At 33.1% G+C, this 25,264-nt stretch overlaps 1 protein-coding gene across 3 annotated transcripts; it reads left to right on the top strand.

Annotated features, from left to right (window-relative positions):
* Positions 1-11,995: 11,995 nt before the first annotated feature.
* LOC112742075 (uncharacterized) lies at positions 11,996-16,379 on the top strand. Of its 3 annotated transcripts, none has more exons than XM_025791299.3 (8): positions 11,996-12,369; positions 14,385-14,465; positions 14,747-14,835; positions 14,921-14,995; positions 15,113-15,213; positions 15,304-15,447; positions 15,557-15,619; positions 15,908-16,379. In XM_025791299.3, exons 1-8 carry the CDS (start codon positions 12,247-12,249, stop codon positions 16,117-16,119), a joined length of 888 nt encoding a protein of 295 aa, XP_025647084.1. In that variant the 5' UTR covers positions 11,996-12,246; the 3' UTR covers positions 16,120-16,379. The 3 variants fall into 3 exon arrangements, with proteins under 3 accessions (XP_025647084.1, XP_025647083.1, XP_025647085.1); XM_025791298.3 differs by having other exon boundaries at positions 15,905-16,379; XM_025791300.3 differs by having other exon boundaries at positions 12,031-12,643; positions 15,905-16,379.
* The last annotated feature ends 8,885 nt before the right edge of the window (positions 16,380-25,264 follow it).

Here is a 25,264-nt window from a genome sequence, read left to right as displayed (position 1 = left end):
AAAGCGACGATTCAACAAATTTAATACTAATATAGAGTGATAAATCTAAAAGAACACAAAAGAATGAAAAGTCACAAGTTGCCCCCAACTTCCTACACCAAAAAAATTGACTTGACATATATAGCACCTAGTAATAACACATAAAAAGCAAATTATACTTGGAAATAACAACTGCCATCTCAATCACGTCAGTCATCACATCAACCATCACAACAAACAACCAAAACCTATAGAAAGCAGTCAACACACGTGAATTATGTAGGGTGAGAAAAACCTAAAATAAATAAGTTACTCCATTTTTTAACTAATATTTTATCTAACAAAGTATTTCTTAAAATTAAATAACAAGAGAGATGTATTTTAAAATTTCAAATAGAATAAACTTAAAAATTTTAACAGCTCTGTCAAATAAAGCACAAAGTTCTCATCTTGATATTGTTGTGACATTTTTTACCTATTTTCAAGTCATGAATGAATGAAGATAAAAGAGTTACATGGACTCCAACTCATTTTGTTTTCCTTTTTTTTATTTCCTCCCCTAAACCAAACAATAAGAAATTTTATTTTCCACCCATTCTGTCTTGTTACACTTTCTTCTACCTCATATTCCTCCAAAGCAAACAATGTGCAAAAACAATAAGTAGAATAAATTAAATAAATAATAAAAATATTAAATTAAATTCATATTGAGAGAGAAAACATATTGAGTCACCATTTAGTCCTACCTCAATTGAAAAAAGAGACATTTCAACAAATCTCATACTAATATACAGTGATAAATTACCCTACAGCCCACCCATAGCAAACTGAATCCTTTTACCTCATAATAGACCTCCCACATATAGACTATTAACTTCTACCAAATCCATATAACAAGAGTACACAAGTCAATATAGGTATATAGAGTTATTGCATACCAAACAGCACACTCAACTGAACCTAAGAATTAGATTCTAGAATTATTTAAAATATAAATTTACATATATAAGAGTTAGAAAACAAAAAGAAGAGAGATCACTTATAAAAAATAAACAAAGACATCACTTAGCATGAAAAATAAAATAAAAAAAAATAAAACAGACAAAACAAAATAAGTATACTGTTATACTTTGGGAAAATCATTTTCTTGAAAAAATTGGAAGACATTATAAACAAACCAAATCTCATAAAGCAGTAAACCATAATCACATGAGCATATCAAAAAGAAGAAAATAAAGAATTATACAAAATATACAAAGAGACAAGAAAAATCCTCTGATCTTAAAGTAACTAAATAAACTTTTCATTCATGTATTAGACCAAAGAGTAATATTAGACCCACTAACCACAAGAAACAAAAAAAAAAGAAAAAAAACATAGTATTAGTAATACAAAGCAACAGTTCAAATAATTAGAAAAAAAAAACTAAAATCAACATACAATTAATCATACTGATTGTGGAAAAAAAAGTAACATGAACATTCGAAATTGTATACCACTCAAATCAAGAACACATAAAATTGGAACTAAAAGAAAACTCAATTCTTCACATATTCATTTGAATCAAGAGCATATATAAAATTAGCACAGTTACACAGTAGCAGATTTACAATAAAATTCAACCAAAATGAAACATAGTCAATTTTTTCCAACTACGCAAAATAGTGGAGAACAGAAAAAGAAAAAAAAACAACCACAAGAAAAAAAAACATCACAATCAAAAAATTTTTAAAGTAGAAAAAAGGCATGAACTTCATACTAATAATAACACCAAAAACACAAATAAGAAAATCAATTGAAACTAAAATACAAACAAAGTCTGGAAACTCCAACAATCATCAAGACACAATGTGTTTGAATAGTAAGCAAGAATAACATAAGATTCTTTCATTGTATCAAAGTTTGAACAATTTTCCTAAAAATAAATACGAAGAAAAATTATTTAACTTAAGGTGGTGCTAGAAAATATTTTTCTCCGAACCCAGCAGCTAATGGATGTCCACCCAATACTTACCACCAATAGAGATTTTGAGGACCCATTCAAAATGAAGTTCCTCAGTAACCCACGTAAGCAATACACAATTTCTATAACCAACAACTATAAATATCAATTTTCTACTCAAAAATATCAGTAATCTACCCAAAATTATCAAAGAATATATGGAAAATACATCACCTTAACCATTTGAGATAGCACTACAACCACAACAATTTGGACCAAAGCAGATGACACAGACACGAGAGAGAGTATAACAGCCAAAAGAGAGATTCTCTGAAAAGGTGAGCAAGGTTGCAGGTAGTGCAGCGAATCTGTTCGTCCACAAATAACTCAGTCACAACCAAAAAGAAAGACACCAAAATATATACATTAGCATAAAAACACCATACATGATGAACAATGGTAGGCTAACACCATTGACCTTCAAATAATTTTTCTTATCATATCCTTGGTCAACCTCCCAATCTACCAATCAAAGTATTAAAAGATATAAAACATTTAACTGATATAAAATAATAAATAGTAAAAAACAAACTGACGAAAATTCCGAAGTAAAGTAAACACAATTACACAGTAATAAATTCAAAATAAAATTCAAATAATTCCTTGCAAGACCCATTCTTCCAGCTACCCAAAACTATCCAAGCGGAAAGAACCAAATACCCACAAAAAAAAAATAAAAACCACAATCCTAAAAAAAGCAAACCACAGGAGTAACAATTAATGGTCATCTTCATAATCAACAATATAATCAATATAAACATTGAAAAATCAGCCAACTCAAAACAAGAACTTGTAAACCTCTAAACAAGTGGATGCAACACAATATCTTCCCAACGGCCATAACTAACACACACAAAAAGAAACACACAAACAAATAAAAAATCAAGACAAAAATCGCAGCTCTCAAATAAAATCAAAATATCGAAAAAGACATAAACCTGATACTCATAGTAACACCAAAAACCACACATAATAAACCCTCTCAAATTAGAATACATACGACAAATGGAAGATCAAACAACCACCAAGAAAAAAAGATAACATCTACAATTAAAAATAAACGGACTTAATATTAAGCTAAAAAGAACAAACAGCCAATAAATAAAACACCTGAAAACTCTAAAACCCAGGATTCTTTAAAATCATCTGCATCAAAGAGGCGTTCGTTTGGAAAAATAAAGTAATACTTCTTTGACTTCCTAAAGAGTTCTGCACGTTGGTCTCAACCTCGTAAAAATGGAACAAAAAAAAAAAACACACACACACACACACTATTAGCGATACAAAGCAACAGTTCAAACCATTAGAAAAAAAATCAAAATCAACACACAATTAACCACAGTGACTATGAAAATAAAAAATAACATGCACCTTCGAACTTATTTAACACTCAGATCAAGAACATATATAGAATTAGCACTAAAAGAAAACCCACTTCTTCACATATTCACTTAAATCAAGAGCATATACAAAATTAGCACAATTACACAATAGCAGATTTAAAGTAAAGTTCAACCAATATGACACATAGACAATTTTTTTTAACCACGGGAAATAGTCGAGAGAAAAAAAAACAATCACAAGAAAACCAAGACAAAAACCACAATCACAACAGAAATCGAAAATCATAAAAAGGCATGAACTTCATACTAATAGTAACACCAAAAAACACGAATATGTAAATTAATTGAAATTAAAATACAAACAAAATGTGTAAACTCCAACAATCATCAAGACACAATGTGTTTGAATAGTGACTAAGAATAATACGATATTGTTTCATTGTATCAAAGTTTGAACAATTTTCCTAAAAATAGATATGAAAAAAATGATTTAACTTAACTTGCTGCTAGAAACTATTTTTCTCGGAACCCAGCAGCTAATCAGTGTCCACCCAATACTTAGCAACCAATAGAGATGTTGAAGACCCATTCGAGATGAAGTTCCTCAGTAAGCTACGTAAGCAATACACAACCTCTGTAACCAACAACAGTAAATATCAATTTTCTACCCAAAAATATCAGTAATCTACCCAAAATTATCAAAGAACACATGGAAAACAAAGACATCAAAATATATACATTAGCATAACAACACTATACGTGATAATAGTGGCAAGCCAACAACATTGACCTTTATATGTTTTTTCTTATCCTATCCATGTTCAACCTCCCAATCGACCAATCAAAATAATAAAGGATACAAAACATTTAACTGATATAAAATAATAAATAATAAAAAATAGACCGACAAAAATTCAGAGGAGATAAACTAAACACAATTACACAGTACTAAATTCAAAATAAAATTCAAATAATTTCTTGCAAAACACATTTTTCCAGCCATCAAAAATTATCAACGCGGAAAGAACCAAATAAACAATAAAAAAAATAAAGCCACAATTGTAAAAAATCCAAACCGCAGGAGTAACAATTAATGTTCATCTTCATAATCAACGTCATACACGATATAAACATCGAAAATCAGCCAAAGCAAAACAAGAACTTATAAACGTCTAAACAAATGGATGCAACAAAATTTTTCCGTAATGGCACTAACTAACAGACACAAAAAGAAACAGATACCCAGATAAAAATCAAGACAAAACCCCCAACTCTAAAAAAATCCAAAGACCAAAGAAGACATAAGCTTGATGCTTACAATAACACCAAAAACCAGACACAATAAACCCGTTCAAATTAAGATACATACCAAAAATAGAAGATCAAACAACCATCTTGGAAAAAAGATAAAGTCTAAAGTTAAATTGAGAATGATTTAATATTAATCTAAAAGGAACAAACAGCTAATAAACCAACCACATTTACAACCAACACATAAATTGTCACACACAAATTGAGCTAAAAAGAAAATCTAGTCACAAATACCTCAATAACACAACAAAAAACTTTCCCAAGAGTTCTGCACTCTGCACTCTGGTCTCAACCTAACAACAATGAAACAAACTATTAAAAAACTACGCAGGAAATTATAAAACTCAAAATTAACCAAAATAAAAAACTCCAACAATTTCCAAACAGAAAAAATAAAATAGAATTTATCATAAAACACAGAGAATCAAAATAGTGGAACCCAGCAGCTAATAAGTGTCCACCCAAAACTTAGCCACCAATAGAGATGTTGAAGACCCATTCAACATGAAATTGCTCAGTAAGCTAGGTAAGCAATAACCCAAATCAGTAGCAAATTAACAAACAGTAGTATTGACATGTACAATATCAAATCAGTAGCAAATAGTCCAAATCATTCAATTGCACAGTAATTCAAAAATGATGGCACAATTGAGCTAAAAAGAAAATTTAATCACAAATACCTCAATAACACAATAAAAAACTCCCCCAAGAGTTCTGCACTCTGCACTCTGGTCTCAACCTAATAACAATGAAACAAACTATTAAAAAACTACGCAGGAAATTATAAAACTCAAAATTTACCAAAATAAAAAACTCCAATAATTTCCAAACACAAAAAATAAAATAGAATTTATCATAAAACACAGAGAATCAAAATAATGATTTAAAATAACAACCCTCTTCCAAATAAACTTTTAATTGAATAAACTCAACACTATCACACTGATCATAGCCAATCTCAAATATCAAACCAAACTACACCAAGAAGAAATGATAATTAGATGAAGGGCAAAAATATCACAATAAAAACCCCTCCACAAACTTAAAAATCATAAAACAAACCAAAATCACAGAAAGTCACAAACATTGGGAAAAAAGGGAAACAAACTCTTGTGCAACCTGTAGTTCCTGTGCAACCTGAAAAAAGACCAGAATCAGTTGAAGGGCAAAAATAAGACAACAACAACCCCTCCACAAACTTAAAAAACAAACGAACTATAGAATAAATCAAAATCACAGAAAGTCACAAACATCGGGAAAAAAAGGGAAATGACCTCTTGTGCGACCTGTACTTCCTGTGCAACCTGAAAAAAGACTAGAACCACCTCGCCGATCGGCTCCCGTTAACAGCCGTTGAATAAGCTAGGTAAGCAATAGTCCAAATCAGTAGCAAATTAACAAACAGCAGTATTGACATGTACAATATCAAATCAGTAGCAAATAGTCCAAATCATACAGTTGCACAGTAATTCAAAAATGATGGCACAATTGAGCTAAAAAAAAATTTAGTCACAAATACCTCAATAACACAACAAAAAACTTCCCAAGAGTTCTGCACTCTGCACTCTGGTCTCAACCTAATAACAATGAAACAAACTATTAAAAAACTACACAGAAAATTATAAAACTCAAAATTAACCAAAATAAAAAAACTCCAACGATTTCCAAACACAAAAAATAAAATAAAATTTATCATAGAACACAGAGAATCAAAATAGTGATTTAAAATAAAAACCCTCTTCCAAATAAACTTTTAATTGAATAAACTCAACACTATCACACTGATCATAGACAATCTCAAATATCAAACCAAACTACACCAAGAAGAAATGATAATCAGATGAAGGGCAAAAATAACACAACAAAACCCCTCCACAAACTTAAAAATCATAAAACAAACCAAAATCACAGAAAGCCACAAACATTGGAAAAAAAGGGAAACGAACTCTTGTGCGACCTGTAGTTCCTGTGCGCCTGAAAAAGGACCAAAATCAGATGAAGGGCAAAAATAAGACAACAAAAACCCCTCCACAAACTTAAAAAACAAACGAACTATAGAACAAATCAAAATCACAGAAAGTGACAAACATCGGAAAAAAAGAGAAATGACCTCTTGTGCGACATGTAGTTCCTGTGCGACCTGAAAAAAGACCAGAACCACCTCGCCGATCGGCTCCCGTTAACAGCCGCTGAATCTCTCATGCCGTCGAGATCGGAATCGACCCCAAAGAACTTCCATCTTGAGCGGAGACACGGAATGGCCAAGAAGCGCGAGCGGTCGAAGGAGGACTCAAACTCTATGAGGTTGTGGATATGTTTCTTCCACTATACCAAAACCACCTCGCGGATCGGCTCCCGTTAACAGCCATTGAATCTCTCGCACCGTCAAGATCGGAATCGATGCCAAAAAACGTCCATCTTTAGCGGAGATACGGAATCCCCAAGGAGCGCGACCGGCCGAGCAAGGACTCACGCTCTGTGAGGTTGTGGACACCACCGACAGTAGAGACGTCGCCGGTGACGGAGAAACCATCGAAGAACAGAGAAGAGGAAGAATAAGGAAAAAATGAAAGAAAGGGCAGAAGAACAAGAGCAGGCAAAAGATGGCAGAGGTGGATAGACTGATCCCAAAGAAAAGAGAAAGAAGACGCAAAGAGATGAATCTGGGAAAAGTGGAAGAGGTGAATGGGGTTTCAATGAGAGAGAAGAAGAAGATATCGAAGAGGCAACATTCAGGATAATAATAGAAGAGAGAGATGACAACCTAGTATGAGCTTTAAGTGGGACCCTGAGGTGATAATTTTCAATTTAAAAAAAATTCAAAATTCCCAGAAAATGCCATGTAGGATATGTTTCTTCCACTATACCATTGTTATATAGATAACTAATAGTTATTAATTACAAACATTTATTGCTATCCTTGTATTTATCACTAACATTATTTATTATTTAGTTATTTAATTTATTTTTTATCTGGGCCCACCTTGCTAAAACAAAGTAAATCGTGATTCTCAAATTCTACGAATTTCAGTCACAGATTACCCGAAAATTATTTTACTACAAAATGGAATTCTTACACACAACATCAACAGGACCATGGATACTTATTGCAAAACTTCTAGATTGAAAATAGTGAAAATATATCTATTGTTTTCTCTAAAGGGATAGCGACTATCATGAGAAAGAAGTTTTGTAATATTGCTGATTATAGAGAACAGAGAGAGTTGGGCAGATATCTAGAGGCCATTGTCACCAATGCTAGAAGAGGGAAAAGATAAGTTTAAAGATGTAATTAGAAGAGTCCAAAACAAGCTCAATGGTTGGAAATCCAAGTGTTTATCACTAGCAAGGAGACTAACTCTAGTTACATCAGTCCTAAATCTAACTTTATAAATATCAAATACAACATTAAAGAGTGCCTAAAGGGATATACAACAATGTGTAAAAATTACAGTAAAGCTTTATTTGAAAGGATGAATTTGACCATAAGAGAATGCACCTTCTAAGTTGAAAAACTTTATGTCTCCCAAAACATGAAGGGAAATAGGGTTTAGAAGGTTGGCTTGCTACAAATGATGCATTTTTCCTTAAAATTCTATAGAATATCATAGAGAATCCAAACCTTATTTGGGTTAAGGTTCTTGTGTGTGAATACTACGAGTTTGAATTCCATTCTATGGAAGGAGCTCTTAAAGCTTTTATCGGTGCTTTAAGATAATGTAATCCAATTTATTGGAAATGGCTATACAACTAAGTTCTGGAATGACAATTGGGTTAAAAATGTAGGGGACATCAAACACCTCACTCTAGATCAGATATTGACACCAATTGCTTAGTTTGGGAGTAGACTTATGATAAAGGTAACTAGAATATTAAGAAACTCAAAGAAATTTACCTGCAATCATAATTCAAAAAAATAACTACAATGCTCCCTCTTAAACAATATGAGAAAGACAATATGAAAGATGAAAATACATTGATGGTGGAAAATTTTCAGTAACCTCTACCTATAAAGTTTTGAATCCTTGATTCAAACCTACAAGGTCTATTTGAACACATTTGTTGAATTGGAAATGGTCCCAGAGATCTAAATGTTTCCTTTTGTACATTAATGCATGGTAAAACTCTAACTAACCAAGGAAGAGCTTGATATTTTAGAGGAGATGTTAATCACATTTTAAGGATTAGTTCTAAAGCTTTGACTACTTGAGTGCATCTCCTAAATTCTACAGAAATCCTATTTTTTTCAATTGGAGTGGGAAGAATAGCTAGAGGCGAATCTCAAAAAATAATTTGGAAAAAATCATTATGATAGTTGGAAGGACTATTTCATCACTACGGTAGCATTTGATGGAGAGATAAAGACGGAAAGACTGAGACTGAGAGACAGAGACTAAGAGACAGAGATTGAAATAAATCTCAATATTTTGTTTGGTGCAATGTGGGAGACAGAAATTGAAACAAAAATGAAATTTTAATTTAATTTGTACAAAGGATAAAATTGAAATTAATTAATTGAAATGAAAGTATTTTAGATATAAAATGTTATTAAAGTTTCAGTCTCCATCTCTAAAAATTTTAGTCCCCTGTTTTTCTACTTTTTGGAGGTACTGAAATACTGAAATTTTGGGTACAGAGACAGAAATTTTAGTATCAGTCTTTGAACCAACACACATGATATTGAGTTTCAGTCTCCCAGTCTCTGTCTCAGTATCTCAAAACAAATGCTACCTATATGTTGGTGTCTGTGATACTAGAGGAATAGAGAGTTACATGAAGATAACTATAGAAGGGTTGGTGAAAGAGTTTAATGTTTTAGTGGAATTCAAAATAGGAGAAACAAAAATAGAAAAGAAACTAGAAAGCAGAAGAGATTCAAATTGCATTAATTAGAGGAAGAGATAAGAAAAAAAAAGCAATGTAATAATCAATGTTGGAGAAAAACATGGAAGCAACACGTCGATGTTACATGATTAGATTATATAATATTAATATAGATATTATAGATTTATTTGATGAATTTTTCAAGTTGTCTCAAAATTACTATAATAAGAGCAACTCTAATGAGATTTTTTTGGATATCAATTTTGACTTTACAGTAACTAAACTGATTTGAAATTGAAACTTGCATTAGGTACAATGATACTAGTATCAATAAAGAAAAACTATATCATTTTAAAGAAAGACTAGTAAAAGGATACTATTTGTATATCCGTTAAATCCATTAAATGAACATTATAATTTTGTTATGTAATATTGTTAAATTGAAATAAAATTAAGCATTGGATCGGAGTAACGAATTTCACATTGAGTTTTAAATTAATTTTTATGATATATGATCCCACAAATACTTATGTGGTATTGTGTGGATCCCAAAATAAAATGAAATCAAAATAAAAGTTTAGAGATGCTCTAAGTGTTATCTCTTGGTTGTTATCAACTGATGAGGCATTAATGTGGCACGTTAGACATTTACTTAATAGTGTCACACATACATGGATATTGACTAATTAAAATCGCATAGACCTTGAATGTTTAAAAAGTTTAAGAGTAAACTATCATTTATACCTATAAAGTTAAAAATGCTGACATATCTACTCATAGAAGATGAAAATTACCATTTGTACCCATGAAAGATTGGCTTTTGCAAGAAAAATTACCTAAATCCTAAATAATTAAATAAAATTTCCAAATTACCCTCTAATCTCACAACTACACTAGCGCTTACCTTGCATTCACCACCACTGCCTTCTTTTTCATAGTCACCATCGCCACTACCAACACCTCAAAATTTTTTATTTTAAATTCAATTACATCAAAATCTTCAAATTCAACAACAACCACAAAAGATTCAGATTATTTTGAAAACAAAAGGAATAAAACATTCATCAAATTTAGGGACAAAGAGATGAGCGAGATACAGAAAGAAACAGAGGCAGTAAGGTCCATGTTTCGCCACTATAATCGCTGAAGAAGGTTGTCTCCTTGAGAGGCACTACTATTACTAGACCCAATGACCCTTCTTGTTCTCTTTCACAATAAAGACAGAGTTATGACAGAACATGGAGAAGGTGGTTGCAGTAGTAGTGACGTAGGGAGGGGAGTAGCTCGGTGGTAGCCTCCTTCAGTTGCGACGGAAACCACTGTGGGAGCATCTCTATTGTTGCCATCTCCTCGTGATCTTCAGCCCGCAAAGTCATGCCAGAGCATGGAGAAGGTGGTTGCAGCAGCAGCGATATAGGGAGGAGAGCAGCTCGGCGATGGCCTCTTTCAGCCGCGACGAAAACCACTGCGGGAGTACCTCTGTCATTGCCATCTCCTCGCAATCTTCAACCCCTTTCGCATTCTCTCTCTCTCTCTCTCTCTCTCTCAAATTCAACACCTCTGCCTCAATTTCTCGTCAACCCGTGACGACGACAATGGCGGCAGTGATTTTTCGCGCCTTTACCTTTTCCCTTTCCTCTCCTCTTTTAATTTTTCTCCTTTCTCCAAGTGAATGATTGGAAAACAAATTGGAGTAAAATGTTTTAACTTTGGGTGAGTTGTGACATAAGAAGAGAGCTATAGATGAAGAATTGAAAAGAATGAGACTCACCAAAAATAGTTTAAAAAATTTATTTAATTATTTAGAATTTGGGTAATTTTGTTTGCAAAAGCCAATCTTTCATAAATACAAATAGTAATTTTCATCTTTTATGAGTAAATATGTCAACATCTTCAACTTTTATGGATAAAAAAGATAATTTACTCAAAATTTAATTTCCAATACAAACTCAAATTTTAAAATTGTGTATTCTGAACTTAATAGTGTCACACGTATATAGATATTGACTAAAAATCGCATAGACCTTAAATGTCTAAAAATTAAAAAACTTAATTTCCAATAAAAACTCAAATTCTTCCAAAATTATGTATTCCAAACTTTGACTCGCACACTTAATGCTCACAAAGCATTATGATAGAAGGTTGTTATATATATATATATATATATACTTTGTTTTTAAGCTCACGTGAAAATTGAAATTTTTGATGACCATTAATTCTATTTCTTTAATTTCTTAGCTCATTTTATAAAATTTTCAAACATTAAAATAGTCATTTATTTTTTTTATCTTTTTATTTATTTTTATTCTCTAAGATATTTTTTAATCCAATAAGATAAAAATTAATTCATTGTAGATTAATAGACCATTTAAAAAATTACAACTAATAATAAATTATTACAAACACAAAATAAATTCAAATTTTCACTACTTATTTAATATCACCTGAAAACATAAAAATAAAGCCTATCTAACTACTATCTCATAAAAAAAAAAAGCCGAAATACATAAAAATAAAAAAGAAAAATTAGAGAAACGAATTAAAGGGATACGTGTAGAGCACGTTCAAACCAGAGGAGAGTTACTAAGAACTCTCTACAAAGCCCAAATCCAAATCCAAATCCAAATCTAAAGCTGAGAACTGCGGTTTCACACTCCCACACTCATTCCCCTGCTATGTCCTCTTTATCACTTCTCTTTTTCCTAGGGTTTTAGGGTTAGGGTTTCATTTACCAATCTCTTTCTCTTCTCTTTTTCTCTCTCCCCTTCTTTCCCTTCCCAAATAGCCATGGATAGGTACCAAAAGGTTGAAAAACCGAAGCCTGAATCCCCCATCAATGAGAATGAGATCCGAATCACCACACAAGGCGCCATCAGAAACTACATCACCTATGCTTCCTCTCTTCTTCAGGTCCCCTGCATTCTCCTCGATTTCATGCATGTTCCGTTCTTCCCTGCATTCTGGCTTCAATTCGATGAATCGACGATTTTTCTAATTCAAAACGCATCTGTGTTATTTTTGCTATTTATTTGTTTATCTGTGTATTTACTTCGTTATTTCTGTGTTGTTTATGAGTTGTGGTTTTGGAGTGTTCTAAGTCGTTGGGCGTTCGCCAAGGTGATTGTGAACTTGACTTTCAGTTGACGAGGTTTATGTTGGGACTGGTCTCTATTCCGTGATTAAGGTCATTCTGCAATATCTGTTTGGTATTTTAACCCTTGATTGCAATGACGTGGATAAAGGTTCCCTTTATTATTGTTTAAGATTTCATCAGACTAAGTGCAGAGAAAAAGCTTCTGCGTATTGAGTTGATCATAGTATCAAAAACGTGGGCATTATTACCATTGTTTGGATGAGTCAATGGAGGAATGATTAAGTGGAAGAAAATTTCATCTTGAAGTTATTTTGTATTGTTTGATGGATTGGCTGTGTCGATCGGGTGGTACATTGTTCAAATGTGGTATCGTTGAAATATATATTTTGGTTAATGTCTTTATTTTTATATTTTAGAAGATTTTTCATTATTTTAGAATTCCCTATTTTGTTGCTTCTATGCTGTTTTCCTGCATCCTGATTAAAAAGTGGCAGCTAGTGGAATTCTAGAATCCTGGGGAAATTGCGTGGTGTCTGAATTTTGTATTTTCTTAAAGTAGAAACATAGTCAGGCTTTGGGAAGCCCACAAAACCTCCACTTGGGATGGGGAAGGGGCGGAGTGCAGAATTGAGGCTTTGAACCACACACTCTCCTTTCATGTCCTACTGATATTGTGGGAGGGGGAAGAAACCACTAGGAGGTCCTGATGCAAAATTCAATTATGGATTAGTTAATGTCTTAGTTGTATTTTTGAGAGGATAAAATACTAAATAATTGAACATTATTTGTTAATGGGAATATTTACTAGAGTTAAGATACAGAGGTCATTTTAAATGATTGTGATTCTCTAGATGTCACATTTCTAACTGAGTTAAAACATAAATGAAAAAGAGTTACACACCTAGATGATCCTTAAACATGGCAGGGAATTATTCGAAGCTTCAAATTAGGAATTTGTCTTGTAGAATTAGCTAAAATCAAAAGAATCCAATATATTAAGAAATATACCAAATGAGAAGTGAAATTGTCATAATTTAGTAAGTCTCCAAATCGTCTGATTTTGTCCTTTTATGTTGTGATTCTGTAGTTTTTCTTGTATTAGTCAAACATGCACAACGATTTTTTTTATATTTTTAATGCAATTCATAAATGCACACAACTTTTACGTTAAATTCTCTTCTTAAACATAAAATACAGCTTCATTTTTTAACTTTTTTTAGGTGGGCTTACCAGTTTGTGTTTGTAAACTTAGCAGACCTGATATTGTTTTCTTTAGTTAACCTACTTATTCTAGCAAATTTTGAACTGACTACAATAATCATATATTATCCTGCTGTGTGGGATTGACTATGTCGAATAATGTTGCTCTTGAACTGTATTAAAAGCCACATTTTTAATCCTTTCATCTGTAAAGTTAATTTGATCTTTATTGAACATTTTATTTGGACTGTATTATTTATCGCATTCTTGCGCCGAGGCTTCTATTGGTCTTCTTCTCACCTGGGCATAGCCTCCTTAGACGTGTGTTCTTACCATTTGGTGCTAGTTGATGCTTACTATCTCACTGTCTTCTGTTTCTTTAGTAAATGCCATTGCAAGATTGTAATATTATCAACTGATTCTTCAAGTGACTGTTTGTGGTTGAATTATGACTGACTTCTTTGCTGCAAGTTTTTCAATATGACATGTACTTTGTATTGTTCTTGTGCTTGTGACTACAAATGATTTGCAATATTCATAACTTGTTTTTATCTAATTCTACTAGAAAGTAGTTGTGATTTGTTTTATGACTCCCGTTTTTCTTTGTTTCCATATGTTGTAACTCGTACAGGAAAAACATGCAAGAGAGATTGTCTTGAAGGCTATGGGACAAGCAATCAGCAAGACAGTTGCCATTGCAGAGATTTTAAAGGTCAAATTTCTTTGCAAGATATTTCTTTTGCTCTTGGCGAATGTACCCTGACAATTATGGGAATGAAAATCTAGTATATCTTTCCAATAAAAGAGTTGAAGATATCAAAGTGTTGCAAGTAACTCTATAGTTACTTTTAATTGATGAAAGAACATTCACGAAGCTCCCAGACCAGTATATAAATGGTTGCCACAAGTTACAGAAAAGAGTTAAATTATTAGAAGTGTAATACTTTGGGGCTACATTTTATTATTCCCTAATTGAATTACCTTATTAAACAGAAGAGGATTTCTCAGCTGCACCAAGATACTGCCATCAGCTCGGTCAGCATAACAGATGTGTGGGAACCGATTGAAGAGGGTCTTGTACCGTAAGTTAAAAGTTTTAACCTTTTCTGCAAATGCATCTTTTTATGTATGGGTGGTAGAGTTTCTGAACATCAACATTCAATGCAGTGTTGAAATGACTCGTCATGTCTCTATGATCTCAATCACCTTATCAACTAGAGAATTAAACAAAAACTCTCCAGGGTAAGTTGTTAAAGAACTAGGAGAATTTTATTTCCAATCTTCTCATTGAGTTGAATTACTCCTCTTATAATGGATTGCAAGGAACAAATTTTAAGCTAGATATGATTTTGTTTATAGGTATCAAGCTCCACTTAATGTGGAACAACCAAAACCACAATTCAATTATCAACAGCAACTGGTAAAGCAAGCACCTGCTCCGTATAATGCTGTAAATGAAGGTAATCCCTTATGTATATAATGAAACACTAATGTGTTATCTATGCTATAAATTGAAGTCTTTATTCATCTAGTCTAATTTGTTCCTCTAGACTCTTATGGCCGTGGTCGAGGTCGAGGACGGGGACGGGGGAGAGGCAGAGGAAGGAATTGGGGGAGGGGTGGTTATGGTTATCAAGGTGGTTATGGAAATTATCAAGGTGGATATGGTTATTACCAGGGTGGGTATTATCAAGGTATGAACTTCAACTAGGATATTCTGTTGGTTAATGTTTTGATGCTAAAACTCTCATTTTAATTATTCCCCCTCCCCTCTTCTTTTTGATTGTGTTCATATCTTTTCAGATAATGGTGGGTATACAAATCGAGGCCGAGGAGGTGGGCGAGGCAGAGGTTGGGGGTATCGTAGTAAGTTTACTCGATTCGATTCTTAGATCATTGCTTGTGCTGGTGATTAATTTAATATGAGGACTTATTCATTTTGGATTGTTTGAAGGACTGATTTGCTGAGTTTCATTCTGGTGCTTGTTATGGGACTAAGTCTCTTTTGTTGTTAATAGCTTCTCTTTGTGGCTCTTCTTTTTTCTTCTTTTTGATGTATGCTACTTAGTTTTATATTCTTTTTAGTTTATGCTAATGCTTGGGATCAATATCATTGTTTACTGATCGGTTTCAACATTTGCAATAATATAGCAGGTTATGATGGTGGTAGAGGTGGAGGTGCAGGTTATGAAGGGGGAAGAGGCGGAGGTGCAGGGTATGAGGGTGGAAGAGGCGGAGGTGCAGGTTATGATGGAGTCAGAGCTGGTGGTTATGAAAGGGGCAGAGGTGGAAATAGGGGTTATGGCCGTGGTAGGGGACGTATTGGAGGACGTACAAGGGGTGGTGGTGGCGGCAACCAGGTGTGATAGCAATGGATAATTTATGTCGTTCTTGCTAAATGCTTGCCTTGACCATTGAGGAGAATTATTAAGCAGTATTTTATGTTTTTATATCATGAAACTGGAATGGGCAAGGTTTTGTTCATCTTTTTACATTTAGCCGGAAAGCATTTTGGTTTTATATGATTGCTGTAATTCATTTCAACTTTTTACGGTTGCTAACACCATATTTTTATCTGTATCTAGTTTCCATGTGATTTTAAATTGATCAAGGTAGTTTTTTGTTATAGCCTTGCAAATATATCTGAGCAGATACATACCTCATTTAAAGAAAAATTAATTGTTCAGCAACTGATCAGTGTGCTGACTGCTACATGTTAAGGGAACACCTATTTTATTTTACTATATATTTCTTACGTGAAATATAATTAACGTTATTTCGTATATGTTAGACTAGGACGGATGGGTTGTGCACTCATTTAATAGTACTTTCCGCTGCATGTTTGGTTCTAAAATACAAAAACAAATATATATTTAGATTGAAACTCAAATATGTTACTATTTGTAACTTATAATTTGGAAGAAAGACAGACTGGGAATAGAGATGTTTTGGTAATGTGTTTGGTGTAAGAAATATAAGATTAAATTATGTCTTAATATTATGTCTAATATTATGTCTGATTTAAGATAAAATTAAAAATTTAAATAAGTAGAATTTCTAAAATATTCATACTAACTAAAAAACTCAAAATAAAATCCTAACCTATTTAGCCATTTCCTTAACCCTGTCCCTTTCCCACTTTCCCCTTCTCTCTGTTTTCTCGTTCTCTCTCTCATCTTTGTACTCCTTTCTCTGGCAAACCAGTGGCAACGGTGGCTTCTTTCCACGACAACGACTGTCCTTCATCGAACCATCCTCGATGGCTTCAACCAGAGCAGCGTTTCTCCACTCCTCCACGATTGCGTCTTTCCCTTCTTGAATCGCTGCAAGGCTGTTCAGCACTACCATAGCCTTCTTCGCTATGTCGAACCCCTGTTCTGCCACAAGCTCTACTAGTGCCCTCACTGCGCCTACGTTCATTACTCGCTCCTTTCCATTCCTTGTTTGGCGGCAGCAACTCCTCTCTCTGCTGCCGTCGTCTCCTCCTCCTTCCTTTCTCTTTTCTACTGCCCTCTGTTCTGTCTTCTGTAGCGTGTTCTTCTCTTTTATTTTCTGATTCTAAAATCTTTTTGTTTATGAGATAATTGAATCTGATTTTGAAATGTTTATGAAATTGTTATTGTTTTTGGTATTATTGTTGTTTTTGGCGGCGGATTGGTGATAGCGGAGCTATGGTCTGTGTTTACTGTTTAGGATTGACAAATGTGAAATAGGTGTTGGCAGCGGGAAAATGTAAAGGATAAACTTAAAATATGAAATTTTAAAAGGTATTTTAGAAAAAAAAAATATTAATAAATTTCAGTTTCTGTCATTTAAAATTTTTGGAATTTTTTTAAATAAATAATTTAATTATTTTAATTACTGAAATATGTAATTTATAGCATATTTATTAATTTACATCACATTGATTTATTTCGTTTATCGTATAAATTAGATATATTCATAATTATCTCATTTCAAATAATAGAAAAGATAGGAAGTTTCAAATAAGTGAATAACAGAAAAGATGAACGGTTTCAAAATAAAATTACTCGTTTAAAATAAATAGATTATTTTTTTATAAACTAACCCATTTAAACTAATAGTAAAAAAATTTAGTGTTAATTTACTTCGTTTTTAAGTATGTTTTATTAAAAAAATATACATTAAAATTTAGCTCCTAAATTACTTACAGAATATTTGTATATATTTATACATATAATAATTAAATTGTCATAATAGAATAAAAGAAATTGTAATAAATAAATAATCTAAATTGCTTACAATAATATAATAATTTTTTTATGAAATATTAAATATATTTTTCTACAGAATCAGTAGTATTTGGTTTTATTATTGGCATTGCAACGTATTATTATGAAATTGATTTTGTTTTATTATGAAAAAAAATAAGCATGACGAAGGTGTTGCGTTAAAAGAGGGAGATGTGGTGAAGTGGTTGAGTTAAATCAGTTACAAACTTATAATAAAATAGTAAAGAAACTTTAGAAATTTGGATATGTGGCCTAAAAATTTGATCTTTTTTATGTATTTTTTTTATTAGTTTAAATAGGTTAGTTTTAAAAAAAATAATGAGTTAATTTTAAATGGATAATTTTAAACTACCTGAATTAGTTAGTTAAAATTTAAAAGTACCTTTTTTTCCTATTATTTTGAAATTGTCCATCTTTCTTATTTTTTAAAACATTCTATTTTTAAGAGTTTAGTTTAATTTAAATTATTAATATTTTTTATTATTTTTAAAATTATATTTCATATTTGTAAATACACATATCTCGTTTATACTATAAACGAGATAATTATGAATGTATTTTGTTTACACCGTAGACGAGATATGTGTATGTTTTTATATTTTATATATCTCGTTTACAGTATAAACGAGATACATTCATAATTATCTCAGTAAACGAGATAAATCAATGCCATATAAATTAATAAATACGCTACAAATTATATATTTTGGTAACTAAAATAATTTAATTATTTATTTTAAAAAAAATTCTCTAAAATTTCCTCTTCTGTATTTTTATTTTTTGTAAGTATTAGAAAGACTGAAATTTTGTATCTCTAAAATAATATTTTAGTTTCAGTCTCTAACTATCAAATATAATACTAATCTCAATCTTAGTACCCAAAAAAACGTAATCTTAGGAATTTAACCTTTATATCTACATAACGGGTGTACAAAAAAAATTATAATTTTTTTCATTTTGAACCATTTAATTTAAAAATTTTTCACATATTTAATATGCCATCTACAAGTACTTCAGGTTTTCCCTACAAACTTTGTTTCTGTGAAGCCAATGCAATACTAGTCTCCTGATTATTAGAGTTTTTGCTGGTCATATGAAAAATATAATCAAACTTAATATATCCTAATAAATAATTTTGTAATAAATATAGACATTAAAAGAAAATATTAACTAATCTAAGTAAATGAAAAAAAGTTAGCAAAATTTCATATGACATATTTTTTGGATCATTACTGAAATTTTAGGTAAAATATTACAAATTCAATATTATATTATGAAATAAAATTTTCATTTTATTAGGTAACAAGCAAGCAAACATAAAATAAACATGACATATCACATTGCCTCCACAAGAAGGAATTATATTAGAAGACAACTTTTGATTATGCTAACCGAGGATAAAAGAAACTAAAACAGTAATAATATTACACTATCACAAAAAATCTGATTGGATGTTATATGCAATTAGATAAGGAATTCAATCTTGAACCAAAACAAATTGCATAAAGAACAAATCAAGTTTGGTAGAAAACATTATTTTCTTTTAAAAAAGAAGAAATGACAAAGATTTTGCCAAACCATGCCATTATTCTCTCATAAGTAACAAATGCACACAGAAATCAAACAACATGAAAGACTAACATTGAAAAATATCGGGCCCAAGCATACATAATTAATTTTCTAATATACTTGACCGAAGCATGCTCACATCGTTTGTAACTACTATTACCAAGTTCAGGACACTTCATATTGTTAAGAAAATGGGGACATTGTTTCTCTTGTTCTTGAACCATCATTTGCACGACCTTGTCATTGCTCTTCAACTGAAGAAGACTATTCCATACACCCACAATTTCCTTGATAACTTTTACTGCATTAGGTAAAACCCTGACAATGATCAAGTAAGTGTTTCAAGTGGTTCCAAGTTTGCAGAGCTGGTTGCTCTTCTATCAAAAAATTTTTTCCTAAAAAGAGGCTAGATAATAAAATATTAGTAGAAATAACTTGAGAAGTAATAGGAAGATTGCGAACAATAGTAGGAATCATAGGGTTTATCCATTCTAGAGGATTAGTACCATTAACAACAGGGGAGACAGCTGTTGTTGGATAAGCTTCACTAATAGGGATTTTCATGAACCCATATCACAGGATCATAAGCATAAACAACATAATCAATGATGCAATTAGCACTCCTTCATACAATGTCTTCATTTGATGATGTTATGAATGAAGCAACAACAATGAACCATCACATAATTAGTCATAAGTAAACCAAACAACTATTGACTTAATGATTGTCCTTTGCATAATTTCTTGTCTTAATAGTGAAGCCATCAAGGATTGAAGATAATTGATGCAAACACTGCAAGATCCGCCTTTTGGTTTCAGTCTACTACCTAACTAATATCAAGTACCAACCAACAAGCCTAGGATTGGAAGCATGTTCTAAAAGCTGCATATCAACCATGTAATTTACTTGGATAATGGTAAGATTAAGCTAGCATGCTGATTCTGCATTCAGAATAATAAGTAAACTAAACTCTGCCTGTACATATGGAAAGTTTCTTGTTTCCTTCGGTGGCTCATAAAGAGAAAGATTAGAAACTTCTTGAAAGAAACAATATAAAAACAAAAATTTCTCTAGGAATTTAACTTGTGTGTTCAATTCTTGTAGATGAAATGAAGGATTGAGCAATAGAAATCAATATTATTACTTTTAGAGAAACATCATTAATATGAGTAGAAAATTAGTAAACAAGAATCAGTATTATTACTTACTAAAGGAAGTTCCCTTCTTTTTATTTTTATCATTTTCATTTATTTTTATTTCTTTTATTTTTAGTTTAGTAAATTAAAATCTAGAATATGTAAAATAGACAATGATTCACTAATTGTAACCATATAACTATGTCATCAACCATCTCATTTTAGGCTAGATGATGCAGGGACGTCGTTTGAGGAAAATAAGCACACATCTTTTGTTCATATTCAAACCAACTTCAACTTCATTTCATAAACAAATGGTACATGAGTTACTTGTACTAATGAAAAAAAAAAATTTTCATAACTCAGATAATGTGAGACTAATACATAACACAAAATTCACTATTGTAAACAATATGAGACTTGTATTCTCTTATTATAATTAACTAATATAATTAACCTACTAACTCTATTTGCTCCCACGTTACTAAATCTTGTGACATGTAACAAAATTGTCATTATCACCTATCGTTAGTTATTTCCATTGTCATGCATGTTTGGGAACATCTATTAATATAGAGAACTTAGATAGTTTGGCCATTGAGACTATCCAAGTGTCAACTAATCCGATTTGGTTCCACTATTCATGTCATGTATGTTTACCAACTTTGTGTGCCGAACCTCATTGGTCTAACGTGTATACGTTGTTGGATGGCCATTACATATCAGCCATTAGTCTACTTGAACTTTTGGCAAATAGGTATGCAGTAAACGAAAGAGAGATAATTGTAAGGTATAAACCCATTGGAATGACAAGAAACTCTCATTTAAGCTCATCCTTAGAACCTATTTCTGCTATAACCTATGCAGTGGTTTCAAAAACTTTTGAATTGGTGGATAATTCAAAATAATGACGTCTCAAATAAGATAAAATTTCCCTCGCCTCCTGTGTTATATTATAGCAGGCTTCACATGCATATGAGAGAGAGAGAGAGAGAGAGAGAGAGAGAGAGAGAGAGAGAGAGAGAGAGAGAGAGAGAGAGAGAGAGAGAGAGAGAGAGAGAGAGAGAGAGAGAGAGAGAGAGAGAGAGAGAGGTCTTCATGCTTTTGTATGTGTATTGATTTCTTGAAACAAAAGGTGGAATTTGCACAATATGGCAGAAATGTGTGACTCGCTTGAAACTCTCTCAACCAAGAGATCTGATTGGGTCATCAAGGTATGAGTAGTCAGAATCTGGGGAGGCCAGGTCGAGGGAACAATTATGATGGTAGAGCTCTAGAGTTTGTCATGCACGATTGGAAGGTTAGTTAGCATCAAGTTGATTGATTTTCAATACTTACATTTTACATATTTGTTCTTTGTGGTCAATTGTTAAGTAGTTGTATTAATCATGTTTAAATAGGGCAATAGGATGCATTATACGGTTCGTAAATCTGTGGTAAGGGTTTTCAGGCTTGTTTTGCCAGAGGGACAAGAATATAGTATGTCTAATTTCATAGTGATTAAGAAAAAATTGTGAATGAAGAGCAGCTTGATGAAGTATAGGATCATTTTATTACAAAGAAGTTGAGTTGTGCATATTGCTCAACCGATGTTCCCATATCAGTACTTTATCATCAGGCATATTTAATCCATTTTTCATGTAGAAAAGCTCAACGATCATGTTTTGTTTGGTAAGTAAATTTAATAAGGTTATAAAATATTCTAAATAGTTAATAAAATAGGTCTTCATGTTCTGTTTGGATATTTTTTTGTTTTTTAGATGTCCTTGCTCAGGTAATTGGGAAGGAAGATCTCAAAGATTTAGTTACTAAACATGGGAAGGAGATCGAACTGTTGGTGGTTTAAATTAAGGATATTGAGTAAGTTGGTGATTTGAGATTTTTTACAAGTAGAACTCGATCAACTATACTTTATTTGGTGATTTGCTGGATGTTATATAACCCTTTCTTGATGCTGATATATGGGAACCTCTTTTAGTTATTATTTCAACTTTTAGAGCGAAGGAGTGAAATGGTACATGGATGGTAATGTGGTTTATGTGTCTGTTTGGTGTATATTCATGAACTAGTTTTTCACTAAATTATTTAACACGGACCCACTAAAACAGGGAAACTTAACATGCAGAGTAGTTTTGACACCTCCAATTCCTCATATTAAGGAGCGGAGTCTTTTAGGAACAAGTATGTATGGAAAATTATTTTAGCACTAATAAAAGAGAGAACAGAGCAGGATTAATGTTAAACTATGAATTTTACATTCTTTGGCAACATACAAGATGACAGCCAACTTTCATCACAAAGGATAAGTCATATCTCAACTCATTCATATAGGTTTGGCACAGAGGAACTTTGAGGAGGATTGTGCTCTATAGACACAATTGAGGATGTTTTGAATACAAGTGAGGTATGTGTACTAGAAGTCTCTGGTACGAGTTGTGAGATGGATCGGGAACTTGCGAGTTGAGGCAGTCGTCGGATTTTTTAACTAGAGCAATGGGGGTGGTACATGCAAAAACACTCCGATGCCCAAGTCAGAATGGATTTGAGAGATATAAGGTGTGAGAAATAAGTGACGTACTTGAGTGGGGCCTCTGGCTCCCCTCTATATAGCTGGTGGTAGTTATCTCATCTTATTTTGTCTAGCTAAGATAAGGGAGGTATTTGAATTCGAATGTCAGTTAGAGACTGTAAGGCCAATTTGGGCCGTCAGAAGGGGCCATCCTCAGGTAACCGGGTCGGAGGCCGTCCCGGTGTGGGACCTGGGAGTCGGGTTCGTAGCAGTTACCCCGAGCAAGAGAGAGAGTGTGCTCAGTCTCATCGCTAGGAGAACCTTTACTTGCCGTTGTGGCTTGGTAGGGAGCTTGTTTGTTTGAGTTACTCGGTTGAGGTCGGCGAATCAGAGATTTCTTGGTTGTTTCATGATCAGGCAAGGAACGCGCTGTACAGCATGGGATATCGTTTAAACCTTGGTTGGTTTGAGCGTCTTATCACACGCTCGTTTTTCTCGAAGGAAAGACTGTCAGTTGCATTTTTCAAAGCATCATAATGGCATTTAATGTGAGGGGACGTTTTAGTCTTTCCCTCCATTTTTGCCTTTTACATTTTTATTTTTAAAAAACACTTGGTTACCGCTTCTATTTCTTCTCTTTATTTTCTTCGCTTTCAGTTTTTTCCCTTCTTCTTTTTCTTTGCTTCACATTCTCCTTTCTACCGTTTCGCACTCTTCTCTCTGTCGCTTCAAATTTTCTGGTCCGTTCGTGCATTTCGTGTGTTCCTCCAGTGCTTTGAGTTGCTCCTTGATCTTCGTTTTACTTTAGTCTTTCATCAGGTTGGTATTTTTCTCCTTCTTTTGGCGCATGTTTTGACTATTTGTTTTTGCATTTTTCCTTTCGTCTAGTCTATGTTCTGCATTTCTTTATGTTGGGGTTATTTTCTGGGTAGGATTAGTGATTTATTAGAGGGAGTGAGCACCACTATTCTGGGCCAAGTTTCAGTTTGTGTTAGATAGATTTGGTGTTTGTGTGATTTTCTTCTATCTGGTTTTGGTGGGTTGATGGTGGTGCCCCTCTCCCTTTTTAGGTATGATCCGGCGGAGGAGTGAGGGCATTGGAGCTCCCGTGGTCCCGATCGGTGGTGTTCCTCGAACGTATTACTGGGTGACCTCTGATGTCTAGGGAACGCCATCTCGGGTGATGGAGGTAGATCTCCAGTGGCTCCGCAATCAAGGGGCAATCTGTGGAGGCAGCGATACGGAGCGTCAGTATGAGCTCGTGCTCCCAGGGGCCGACGAGAGGATTTGCTACATAAACCCCGACTCGCCCAAATTGCTGACTGGATGTGGGTATATGAGTGATCTTTACGCGGATGGGGGTGCATCTCCCATTTTCGAAGTTTGTCCAAGCGCTGTTGAATCATTACTCTGTGGCGCCCTCTCAGCTGCATCCTAATAGCTGGGCCGCCATTTGGACCTTCAAGTTAGTTTGTGAGTACTTGGAGCTTCCAGTGCGGAGTGATGTATTTTTCTTCTATTTTTTCTGTACCTTACCGACCAAGGAGGAGAAGCACAAAAAGGGGTACGTGTCATTTAGAGTCCAGCCTAACTGACATATATTTGGCTTGTTTGAAGATTCCTTTCACAGGTTCAAGAGGGAGTACTTCAAGGTGCGCAAGATAAAAACCATTCAATTGAGCACAAGATAAACCATAAAATAGTAGTTTATCAAACTCGCCACACTTAAACATCAGCATGTTCTCATGCTTAGCTCAAGGCGATTAAAAGACTAAATAAGGGGAAGTAAGACTCATGAGATGCAACCTATATATGAATGCAACTATATGCTAAGATAATTCTGTCTATCTGGTCGAAAACAAACAAGTTCTCCAAGACAAATATAAATCAAATTCCACTAATTCAAATCATACAGTAAAGACAAGTAAACTTGTAAGAAGGTGGCTTATGAAAGCAGGGAACACAGAATCAAGCATTGAATCCTCACTAATAGTGTATATGCACTCTAATCACTCAAGTATATAGGGTAATCACTCTACTCTT

The sequence above is a fragment of the Arachis hypogaea genome, chromosome 14, assembly GCF_003086295.3.
Source record: "Arachis hypogaea cultivar Tifrunner chromosome 14, arahy.Tifrunner.gnm2.J5K5, whole genome shotgun sequence".
In the NCBI taxonomy this organism is placed as follows: Eukaryota; Viridiplantae; Streptophyta; class Magnoliopsida; order Fabales; family Fabaceae; genus Arachis; species Arachis hypogaea.
Note: the sequence above shows the minus strand (reverse complement) of the source record. Positions and strands in the feature narration are given on the sequence as shown.